Source organism: Coregonus lavaretus (assembly GCF_964263955.1).
Source record: "Coregonus lavaretus genome assembly, contig: HAP1_SCAFFOLD_543, whole genome shotgun sequence".
In the NCBI taxonomy this organism is placed as follows: Eukaryota; Metazoa; Chordata; class Actinopteri; order Salmoniformes; family Salmonidae; genus Coregonus; species Coregonus lavaretus.
This window is the reverse complement of record NW_028166699.1, coordinates 243,859-256,753: the sequence shown is the minus strand read 5'-3', so window position 1 is coordinate 256,753 and position 12,895 is coordinate 243,859. Positions and strand designations below refer to the sequence as shown.

The window sequence follows — 12,895 nt, the reverse complement described above, 5'->3', positions numbered from 1 at the left end:
ATTAAGCTGATCCACCCCCCCCCAAAAAAATAAATAAAAAAATAATAATAAAATAAACAGTCCTCCCTCTTGTTCTGTTCAAAAATCTTGTTTCCCTGTTTTGCTCATTGGGGAAAGTGATGGGGAAATTCTGCCGTGGGACTTTGGTGTTAAGGCGTGGGTAGGAAAGCCCATTTCACCTCTCAGAGAATAAGTTTCCACCTGCACCAGGAGTATATATATGGCTCTGATGATGAATAGGACCTCACACAGCCACTAAAGCTCTCTTTCTGAAGACAGCAACTCAGCTCAGCTCATCACTAACCACAGCACCACAGAAGAAGAGATGTCCCAGATCAGAGCTGCTGTGATAGTGCTGCTTGTGCTCCTGGCTGTGGGGCTGTTCACTACTGAGGCTTCTGCAGCTAAACAAGGTCAATATTCGGCTGTCAAAGTTTAGTCTTAGTCCGTCCGTCTGTCTGTCTGTATGCCTCTGTCTCCCTCTCTCCAAGTTTAGTCTTAGTCCGTCTGTCTGTGTTATTACTGGAAAACTGAAAGAAACTGTTGGACAATTAGAGTAATATTTAGTCTTTATCAAGATTCCTCCTTAATCGTTTATTTGCTCCTTTTTTACAGCACGTCGTATAAGAGGCTGTTGTCAAAGCTACACTGGTAGGAAAATACCTTTTGGGGTTATCATAGGCTATACCCTACAGACCACGACTGAAATCTGCAGAATCCCTGCCATCATGTGAGTATCTTTGGTGTGAATATTTATTTTTGAATTCAGGTTCAGGATTCTTAACAAGAAAAATACCATTATACTGTAATTATAGTTGAATACAAAAACGGGGTTAATAATGCTGAAAGTGTAAAAACAGAGTGTTGAATATGGACTGACGGTATTGTATGCGTCTCTTCCAGGTTTCACACTGAAAAAGGGAAAGATGTGTGTGCAGACCCTTCCCAGAGCTGGGTGATCGAACATGTCAACCGACTGGGGTAAGAATTACTCTCATAAATAACATTTCAACTGTAATACTATTTACACTTGAATAATAAAAGGGATTTAGAATATAGTTGTTTATTATGAATGGTACAAACAAAGTTGGTACTCATGAATGTAGACCCATTGAACCTGTTCCAGATTTTAGAACAGATAAAACTCTAAATTGGAGATATTGAAAGTTAAGAGTGGCCTTAAGAATTGAAAATAATATTCATTTTTCTAATCTATTTTAGGGACAAGGCGGTTCACATCAAAAAATCACAGTCCTAATCCGACGATGGGTACTCTGGATACAGAGGAGCAGTACATGTGTATTCCACAGTCAGGAACTGAACATGTTAATAACCAACCCTGTTTCGCCTGCTATACAGCTACTTATATCTTCTTAGTCCTATATTTTCTGGGCTGAATTTATATAAATATATTTTGTAAATGTAAAAAATCTTGTTATAATATAACCTTTGTTTATATGCAATAAGGTTACGATCTCGTTATAAGAGTATCAGGAAACTAAATGTTTATACTTTTATTCATGAAAACATTTGTTACTTTTTTTCACTGTTACTGTTACATTTTATATCTATAATAAATATATTATATTTTACGACGGATTCTCACTTGTTTTGTGTGTTAATCTTGTGTGGTATGAGTGGTGAGAGGAAGAGGAACCTTGGACAGCACAATGACAGATACTAACTGATGAAACAGACAGATAGAGAAGATAATGTACAGTAACTGTGGAGGACACTGCAGTGGTTGAACGTAGTAACACTGCAACAGAGATAATGGCGCCGGAGAAGGTGGCTGCCGTTTTACAGCCCTCTAACCAATTGTACTATTATGTGTGTTTTTCCGCGTTATTTGTGATTTATTTTGTACATAATGTTTCTGCGATCATCTCTTATAACCAAAAAGAGCTTCTGGATATCAGGACGGCGATTACTCACCTCGTATTGGACAAAGATTTTTTCTTCAATGAGGCGGCCGCCAAGGATATCCTACAGACACCCGACAAGGCCCAAATCCCCGTCATTCGCATGAGGAAGAGTCAGAGATATCGTGGACGTATGTCGGGGTGCCTTGCACGGATCCGACGGCGAGCGAGTAAACTGCCTCTCCCATCAATCCTATTAGCCAATCTTCAATCATTTGAGAATAAATGGGATGACCTAAGATTACGGTTATCCTACCAACGGGACATTAAAAACTGTAATATCTTATGTTTCACCGAGTCGTGGCTGAACGACGACAAGGACAACATAGAGCTGGTGGGATATACTCTACATCGGCAGGATAGAACGGCTGACTCCGGTAAGACAAGGGGTGGCGGTCTGTGTATATTTGTAAACAACAGCTGGTGCATAAAATCTAATACTAAGGAAATCTCTAGGTTTTGCTCGCCTGAGGTAGAGTATCTCATGATAAGTTGTAGACCACACTATTTACCAAGAGAGTTTTCATCTATCATAGCTGTCTATTTACCACCACAAACCAATGCTGGCATTAAGATTGCACTGAATTAGCTGTATAAGGCCATAAATCAACAGGAAAACGCTCATCCAGAGGCAGCGCTCCTAGTGGCCAGGGACTTTAATGCAGGGAAACTTAAATCCGTTTTACCTCATTTCTACCAGCATGTTAAATGTGCAACCAGAGGAAAAAAAACTCTAGACCACCTTTACTCCACACACAGAGACGCATACAAAGCTCTCCCTCGCCCTCCATTTGGCAAATTTGACCATAACTCAATCCTCCTGATTCCTGCTTATAAGCAAAACCTAAAGCAGGAAGCACCAGTGGCTCGGTTAATAAAAAAGTGGTCAGATGACGCAGATGCTAAGCTACAGGACTGTTTTGCTAGCACAGACTGGAACATGTTCCGGGATTCTTCAGATAGCATTGAGGAGTACACCACATCAGTCACTGGCTTCATCAATAAGTGAATCGATGATGTCGTCCCCACAGTGACCGTACGTACATACCCCAACCAGAAGCCATGGATTACAGGAAACATCCGCACTGAGCTAAAGGGTAGAGCTGCCGCTTTCAAGGAGCAGGACTCTAACCCGGACGCTTATAAGAATTCCCGCTATGCCCTCCGACGAACCATCAAACAGGCAAAGAGTCAATACAGGACTAAGATTGAATCGTACTACACCGGCTCTGATGCTCGTCAGATGTGTCAGGGCTTGAAAACTATTACAGACTACAAAGGGAAGCACAGCCGCAAGCTGCCCAGTGACACAAGACTTCCAGACGAGCTAAACCTCTTCTATGCTCGCTTCGAGGCAAGCAACACTGAAGCATGCATGAGAGCACCAGCTGTTCCGGATGACTATGTGATCACGCTCTCTGTAGCCGATGTAAGTAAGACTTTTAAGCAGGTCAACATTCACAAGGCCGCAATGCCAGATGGATTACCAGGACGTGTACTCCGAGCATGTACTGACCAACTGGCAAGTGTCTTCACTGACATTTTCAACATGTCCCTGACTGAGTCTGTAATACCAACATGTTTCAAGCAGACCACCATAGTCCCCGTGCCCAAGGACAATGAGATAACCTGCCTAAATGACTACCGACCCGTAGCACTGACGTCTGTAGCCATGAAGTGCTTTAAAAGGCTGGTCATGGCTCACATCAACACCATTATCCCAGAAACCCTAGACCCACTCCTATTTGCATACCGCCCCAACAGATCCACAGATGATGCAATCTCTATTGCACTCCACACTGCCCTTTCCCACTTGGACAAGAGGAACACCTACGTGAGAATGCTATTCATTGACTACAGCTCAGCATTCAACACCATAGTGCCCTCAAAGCTCATCACTAAGCTAAGGATCCTGGGACTAAACACCTCCCTCTGCAACTGGATCCTGGACTTCCTGACGGGCCGCCCCCAGGTGGTAAGTGTAGGTAACAACACATCTGCCACACTGATCCTCAACACAGGGGCCCCTCAGGGGTGCGTGCTCAGTCCCCTCCTGTACTCCCTGTTCACCCATGACTGCATGGCCAGGCACGACTCCAACACCATCATTAAGTTTGCCGACGACACAACAGTGGTAGGCCTGATCACCGACAACGATGAGACAGCCTATAGGGAGGAGGTCAGAGACCTGGCCGTGTGGTGCCAGGATAACAACCTCTCCCTCAACGTGACCAAGACAAAGGAGATGATTGTGGACTACAGGAAAAAAAAGAGGACTGAGCACGCCTCCATTCTCATCGACGGGCTGTAGTGAACAGGTTGAGAGCTTCAAGTTCCTTGGTGTCCACATCACCAACGAACTATCATGGTCCAAACACACCAAGACAGTCGTGAAGAGGGCACGACAAAGCCTATTCCCCCTCAGGAGACTGAAAAGATTTGGCATGGGTCCTCAGATCCTCAAAAAATTCTAAAGCTGCACCATCGAGAGCATCCTGACTGGTTGCATCACTGCCTGGTATGGCAACTGCTTGGCCTCCGACCGCAAGGCACTACAGAGGGTAGTGCGTATGGCCCAGTACATCACTGGGGCCAAGCTTCCTGCCATCCAGGACCTCTATACCAGGCGGTGTCAGAGGAAGGCCCTCAAAATTGTCAAAGACTCCAGCTACCCTAGTCATAGATTGGTCTCTCTGCTACCGCACGGCAAGCGGTACCGGAGTGCCAAGTCTAGGTCCAAAAGACTTCTCAACAGCTTCTACCCCCAAGCCATAAGACTCCTGAACAGCTAATCATGGCTACCCGGACTATTTGCACTGCCCCCCACCCCATATTTTTACGCTGCTGCTACTCTGTTAATTATTTATGCATAGTCACTTTAACTCTACCCACATGTACATATTACTTCAACTACCTCAACTAGCCGGTGCCCCCGCACATTGACTCTGCACCGGTACCCCCCTGTATATATAGCCTCCCTACTGTTATTTTATTTTACTTCTGCTCTTTTTTTTCTCAACACTTTTTTGTTGTTGTTTTATTTCACTTTTTTTATTAAAAATAAATGCACTGTTGGTTAAGGGCTGTAATAAATGCACTGTTGGTAAGCATTTCACTGTAATGACTGCACTTGATGTATTCGGCGCATGTGGCCAATAAAATTTGATTTGATTTGATTTGATTTGACCAAGAGAGGTCACCAGTGGTGGATGTAGAAACTGTGGAGGACACTACACCATGAGAGGTCACCAGTGGGTGGATGTAGTAACTGTTAAGGACACTACACCATGAGAGGTCACCATTGGGTGGATGTAGTAACTGTGGAGGACACTACACCATGAGAGGTCACCAGTGGGTGGATGTAGTAACTGTTGAGGACACTACACCATGAGAGGTCACCAGTGGGTGGATGTAGTAACTGTTGAGGACACTACACCATGAGAGGTCACCAGTGGGTGGATGTAGTAACTGTGGAGGACACTACACCATGAGAGGTCACCAGTGGGTGGATGTAGTAACTGTGGAGGACACTACACCATGAGAGGTCACCAGTGGGTGGATGTAGTAACTGTTGAGGACACTACACCATGAGAGGTCACCAGTGGGTGGATGTAGTAACTGTTGAGGACACTACACCATGAGAGGTCACCAGTGGGTGGATCACTCTCACAATGCTTCTTATAAAAACACTCGTATTCCAAAGGCCTTGTATAGATGAGAGGGGGGACAGGTAGCTTAGTGGGTAAGAGCGTTGTGCTAGTAACCGAAAGGTCGCTGGTTCTAATCCCCGAGCCGACTAGGTGAAAAATCTGTCGATGTGCCCTTAAACAAGGCACTTAACCTTAATTGCTCATGTAAGTCGCTCTGGATAAGAGCGTCTGCTAAATAATGTTATTTAATTTTTTAATTTTATTTAGATGACATACAGTACATTCACTTTGTATGTGTCTATGGTGTTTAAGCTCCAAGCTGATATTTTTCAGATTACATTGAAATCTACATAGACCTGGCCTTTATGGTTGTATACAATGTACCGTAACTTCTACCTGGCTAACTACAGGAGTTTCTTACACCTGTTTCTCCTTGTTCCTTTGAAGGTTTTAGGCAAGAGTTGCCCACGTTGTGACAAATGCATATTCCTTCAAAGCAATCAGATATCTGACTATTTACAAGATCTATTCATATTCATCTATAAAGGTTGCACAACCAAGAGGAGCCAACGACACCAGCACTGAGTCGTCAGTCAGTGTTTATTCCCAAATTCCAAACTGTGTCACAACACACACTGATGTCTCTATTTTCAAAGCAGTGAAATTCCAGTTCTGGAAGTTTTCTCACTCTGCATTTGCAACCAAATTATTTTCCCATGAATAGAAACAGAAACAGGAAACAGCAAACATCAAAACAGGCCAGCCTACACCAAGCCCAACACAGGCTAGCCTACACCAAGCCCAACACAGGCTAGTCTACACCAAGCCTAACACAGGCTAGCCTACGCAAAGCCCAACACAGGCTAGCCTACACCAAGCCCAACACAGGCCAGCCTACACCAAGCCCAACACAGGCCAGCCTACACCAAGCCCAACACAGGCCAGCCTACACCAAGCCCAACACAGGCCAGCCTACACCAAGCCCAACACAGGCTAGCCTACGCAAAGCCCAACACAGGCTAGCCTACACCAAGCCCAACACAGGCTAGTCTACACCAAGCCCAACACAGACTAGCCTATACCAAGCCCAACACAGGCTAGTCTACACCAAGCCCAACACAGACTAGTCTACACCAAGCCCAACACAGACTAGCCTACACCAAGCCCAACACAGACTAGCCTACACCAAGCCCAACACAGGCTAGTACATATTCTGGTGTTCTATCAAGCATACAATGACATCTGAGGGAAAGATACATTGTTTGTTTTGTCGAAGTAACTTCTTTGTTGTTGTAACAATAGACATTGTAGTTGAGTAATTTGATCAAAATGACCTTTATTTGAATCTAAGTTTCTCCTGAGACATAATTGCAACTTATCCATACAACCAGAGGGTGGAGGGGACCTGTATCAGTGATTTTGAGTGACAGATCATCTGCACAGATATGACTCCCCGATGTACTCACCCCATATTGTACTTTTAATTACCTTATTTGGTATACAAAGTCTGCCAATGGTATACATATTTGATAGAACTGCAATACAGAATTCAGCTTTAGGGTGCCTCCAAACAAAAACGATTCAAGGGCAGTGGCTAATCCAAATACTTCCCATTCAAGCCTATGGAGCTTTTATGAACATTTAAAATGGCTCTAGTTCAAAAAGTATAAATGGTATCAAAAAGCTGTATACAAGCAACCTATTCCAGACTGGTCTACACGTTGTAGAGTTTTTGAATGGCGTTCCTAGCTTAACAGGTTGAATACTGAAATAATTACCATTCAAGTCTATGGCCATTGACATGCATTGGGATTCATGCAAATATGGTTGTAGTGTGAAAAGTATGAGTAGTATAAAAACATTATTATTTTTTTAAGCACATTGTTGATGCTCAGCGTGCAAGTTTTAAAGTTGTGTCAGTAGCTTTTACGGTTTTGGCTACAGGTGGCAGCAGGAGGCAAATAATAATAATAATAATAATAGGGCTCGGCTCAGAGGTGCTGGGGGATGGAATGGACGGCCCCAACTCTGGACGTCCGCGGGTGGCCAGCAGGGTATCCAGACGGATTGACATGTCCACCAGCTGGTCGAAGGAGAGATTGGTGTCCCTGCAGGCCAAGTCTCGTCGAACGTCCTCACGCAGGCTACACCGATAGTGGTCGATGAGGGCCCTCTCATTCCACCCCGCATCCGCCGCTAGAGTCCGGAAGTCCAGGGCAAACTCCTGTGCGCTCCTCTTCCCCTGTCGAAGGTGGAACAGACGCTCTCCCGCCGCTTTACCCTCAGGGGGATGATCGAAAACAGCCCTGAAGCGGCGGGAGAACTCCGCGTAGCTGATGGTGGCGGCGTCTATTCCCCTCCATTCGGCATTGGCCCACTCCAACGCCTTGCCGGAGAGACAGGAGATGAGGGCGGAAACGCTCTCGTATCCCGAGGGCGCCAGGTGTATGGTCGCCAGGTAGAGCTCCACTTGAAGGAGGAACCCCTGACACCCGGCTGCGGTGCCATCATATGCCCTTGGGAGCGAGAGCCGAATGCCACTGGACTCCGGAGCTGGTATGGTGGGGCTGGCCGATGGTGGTGGTAAGGTAGGAGGAGGTGTGGGCAAACCTCCTCTCTCCTTTCGGCGCAGGGTGTCCATGACCTCCTGCATGGCGGATCCGAGTTGCTGGATCCTGGTGTCCTGGTAGCTGACCCGGTCCTCCAGCGACTCGGTTCCCGCCGTTGCTCCTGCTGACTCCATAGTAAAAGGTGTGTTATTCTGTAACGGTATACTTGTGGATGTGGTGGTGAAGTCAGGCGCAGGACACAGCGGATAAGGCAAAACGACTTTACTTGACTCAATGACACAATTAAAAAATAAATGGCCTCGAACACACAGGAGGCGATAACCTACGCGCAACGCGTAAAACACTAATGCACAAAATATACCAAAAAGACAAACGACAGGCGGACAATAACACACAACTACAAAACATAACACAGTGAAACTTATAGGTGACATAATCAGGACAGAATACGAAACAGGTGCACTAAACTAGACATGACCAAACAAACATCGAAACATCCAACGGTGGCAGCTAGTACTCCGGGGACGACGAACGCCGAAGCCTGCCCGAACAAGGAGGAGGAGCAGCCTCGGCAGTGTTCGTGACAGCATGACACAAGTAATTTTTCCAACAAGTGTTTACAGACAGATTATTTCACTTATAATTCACTGTATCACAATTCCAGTTGACTGTGCCTTTAAACAGCTTGGAAAATTCCAGAAAATGATGTAATGGCTTTAGAAGCTTCTGATAGGCTAATTGACATCATTTGAGTCAATTGGAGATGTACCTGTGGATGTATTTCAAGGCCTACCTTCAAACTCAGTGCCTCTTTGCTTGACTTCATGGGAAAATCAAAAGAAATCTGCCAAGACCTCCGAAAATAAATTGTAGACCTCCACAAGTCTGGTTCATCCTTGGGAGCAATCTCCAAACACCTGAAGGTACCACGTTCATCTGTTCAAACAATAGTACGCAAGTATAAACATCATGGGACCATGCAGCTGTCATACCGCTCAGGAAGGAGTCTCCTAGAGATGCAAATCAATCCCAGAACAACAGCAAAGGACCTTGTGAAGATGCTGGAGGAAACAGGTACAGAAGTATCTATATCCACAGTAAAACGAGTCCTATATCAACATAACCTGAAAGGCCGTTCAGCAAGGAAGAAGCCACTGCTCCAAAACCGCCATGAAAAAGCCAGACTACGGTTTGCAACTGCACATGGGGACAAAGATTGTACTTTTTGGAGAAATGTCCTCTGGTCTGATGAAACAAAAATAGAACTGTTTGGCCATAATGACCATCGTTATGTTTGGAGGAAAAAGGGGGTGGCTTGCAAGCCAAAGAACACCGTCCCAACCGTGAAGCACGGGGGTGGCAGCATCATGCTGTGGGGTTGCTTTGCTGCAGGAAGAACTGGTACACTTCACAAAATAGATGGCATCATGAGGAAGGAAAATTATGTGGATATATTGAAGCAACATCAAGACATCAGTCAGGAAGTTAAAGCTTGGTCGCAAATGGGTCTTCCAAATGGACAATGACCCCAAGCATACTTCCAAAGTTGTGGCAAAATGGCTTAAGGACAACAAAGTCAAGGTATTGGAGTGGCCATCACAAAGCCCTGACCTCAATCCTATAGAAAATGTGTGGGGAGAACTGAAAAAGCGTGTGCAAGCAAGGAGGCCTCAAACCCGACTCAGTTACACCAGCTCTGTCAGGAGGAATGGGCCAAAATTCACCAAACTTATTGTGGGAAGCCTGTGGAAGGCTACCCAAAACGTTTGACCCAAGTTAAACAATTTAAAGGCAATGCTACCAAATACGAATTGAGTGTATGTAAACTTCTGACCCACTGGGAATGTGATGAAAGGAATAAAAGCTTAAATAAATCATTCTCTCTACTATTATTCTGACATTTCACATTCTTAAAATAAAGTGGTGATCCTAACTGACCTAAGACAGGGATTTTTTACTAGGACTAAATGTCAGGAATTGTGAAAAACAGAGTTTAAATGTATTTGGCTAAGGAGTATGTAAACTTCCGACTTCAACTGTATGTCTCAGGCAAGGTTAATCAGTCATTCCACAAGCATGAATTACCAAACCATCACCCACCTGAAAGTTCAATACCTGTACGTAGGTCATATAGTTAATGCACATAGCATGAGAAACGATGAGACGAGACAGCGCACTTTGTTTTATGGCACCTATTATTAAGTTATCAGAGTGGATTGAATATGTATGAGTTAAGGAACTGTATCGGCGTTTATCAGGCCTCACAACGCCTGGGGAAGATCCCAGTTATCCAGTGCTGAAATAGATGGGCTGTGCTCTGGCTGTAATGATTTGTCATCAGGGATCATTCTTCTGCTTCTGCAGACACCCTGCCTCTGATTTGGTAATTAGCTGAGGGATTGGGATGGAGAAATGTAAACACTACCTATGAACAAATCTATAATTCACAGAGAGAGCTATGGATGCAAGGACTTTCCATCCATGTGATGAAAATGATAGTTTTACCATGTTTTGAGGCTATACGGTGCATTGTACAGGAACTTGTATTCTGATTCAGCCTTTTGTTTTTGTGTTTTCTGTAAGGCTTCACTGAAGGATCCTGACTATGTGTCCCAGAAGCTCAACACACTCAATACAGAGACCAACGACTGCTTGCTCACACCAAAGGATAATACTCTTCCCCCTCTACCAGAGACCAGAACCAAGAAAACATGGGTGGTCAAACAATTAGTACAGAGGAAAAGATACAGAAAGAAAGGCTAAATATACTGTTAGGCTCTACAGTGAATGCACAGAGTGGGGCCACATTATTTATCACATCGTCACTGAGGATGAGACTAAGAGTGATGTTACAGTGGCTTGCGAAAGTATTCATCCCCCTTGGCATTTTTCCTATTTTGTTGCCTTACAACCTGGAATTCAAATGGATTTTTTGGGGTGTTTGTATCATTTGATTTACACAACATGCCTACCACTTTGAAGATGCAAAATCATTTTTTGGTGAAACAAACAAGAAATAAGACAAAAAAACAGAACACTTGAGAGTGCATAACTATTCACCCCCCCCCAAATTCAATACTTTGTAAAGCCACCTTTTGCATCACTTACAGCTGCAAGTCTCTTGGGGTATGTCTCTATAAGCTTGGCACATCTAGCCACTGGGATTGTTGCTCATTCTTCAAGGCAAAACTGCTCCAGCTCCTTCAAGTTGGATGGGTTCCGCTGGTGTACAGCATTCTTTAAGTCAAACCACAGATTCTCAATTGGATTGAGGTCTGGGCTTTGACTAGGCCATTCCAAGACATTTAAATGTTTCCCCTTAAACCACCAAGTGTTGCTTTAGCAGTATCCTTAGGGTTATTGTCCTGCTGGAAGGTGAACCTCCGTCCCAGTCTCAAATCTCTGGAAGACTGAAACAGGTTTCCCTCAAGAATTTCCCTGTATTTACCGCAAGTCATCATTCCTTCAATTCTGACCAGTTTCCCAGTCCCTGCCGATTAAAAACATCCCCACAGCATGATGCTGCCACCACCATGCTTCACTGTGAGGATGGTGTTCTCGGGGTGATGAGAGGTGTTGGGTTTGCGCCAGACGTAGCGTTTTCCTTGATGGACAAAAAGCTAAATTTTAGTCTCATCTGACCAGAGTACCTTCTTCCATATGTTTGGGGAGTCTCCCACATGCCTTTTGGCAAACACCAAATGTGTTTGCTTATTTTTTTCTTTAAACAATGGGTTTTTTCTGGCCACTCTTCTGTAAAGCCCAGCTCTGTGGAGTGTACGGCTTAAAGTGGTCCTATGGACAGATACTCCAATCTCCACTGTGGAGCTTTGCAGCTCCTTCAGGGTTATCTTTGGTCTCTTTGTTGCCTCTCTGATTAATGCTCTCCTTGCCTGGTCCATGAGTTTTGGTGTGTGGCCCTCTCTTGGCAGGTTTGTTGTTGTGGTGCCATATTCTTTCCATTTTTTAATAATGGATTTAATGGTGCTCCGTGGGATGTTCAAAGTTTCTGATATTTTTGTAATAACCCAACCCTGATCTATACTTCTCCACCACCTTCTCCCTGACCTGTTTGGAGAGCTCCTTGGTCTTCATGGTGCCGCTTGCTTGGTGGTGCCCCTTGCTTAGTGGTGTTGCAGACTCTGGGGCCTTTCAGAACAGGTGTATATACAGTGGGAAGAACAAGTATTTGATACACTGCCGATTTTGCAGGTTTTCCTACTTACAAAGCATGTAGAGTCTGTCATTTTTAACATAGGTACACTTCAACTGTGAGAGACGGAATCTAAAACAAAAATCCAGAAAATCACATAGTATGATTTTTAAGTAATTAATTTGCATTTTATTGCATGACATAAGTATTTGATACATCAGACAAGCAGAACTTAATATTTGGTACAGAAACCTTTGTTTGCAATTACAGAGATCATACATTTCCTGTAGGTCTTGACCAGGTTTGCACACACTGCAGCAGGGATTTTGGCCCACTCCTCCATACAGACCTTCTCCAGATCCTTCAGGTTTCGGGGCTGTCGCTGGGCAATTCGGACTTTCAGCTCCCTCCAAAGATTTTCTATTGGGTTCAGGTCTGGAGACTGGCTAGGCCACTCCAGGACCTTGAGATGCTTCTTACGGAGCCACTACTTAGTTGCCCTGGCTGTGTGTTTCGGGTCGTTGTCATGCTGGAAGACCCAGCCACGACCCATCTTCAATGCTCTTACTGAGGGAAGGAGGTTGTTGGCCAAGATCTCGC

The 12,895-nt window shown here is 44.6% G+C and overlaps 1 protein-coding gene across 1 annotated transcript; it reads left to right on the top strand.

The window, feature by feature from the left end:
- Positions 1 to 325: 325 nt before the first annotated feature.
- On the top strand, positions 326 to 1,258 carry LOC311114388 (C-C motif chemokine 4-like; the record flags this gene model as incomplete). The annotated part of the gene is made up of 4 exons (XM_084189644.1): positions 326 to 413; positions 616 to 730; positions 904 to 981; positions 1,222 to 1,258. The coding sequence occupies 4 exons, from the start codon at positions 326 to 328 to the stop codon at positions 1,256 to 1,258; spliced, it is 318 nt and encodes a 105-aa protein (XP_084045770.1).
- Between the last annotated feature and the right edge of the window lie 11,637 nt (positions 1,259 to 12,895).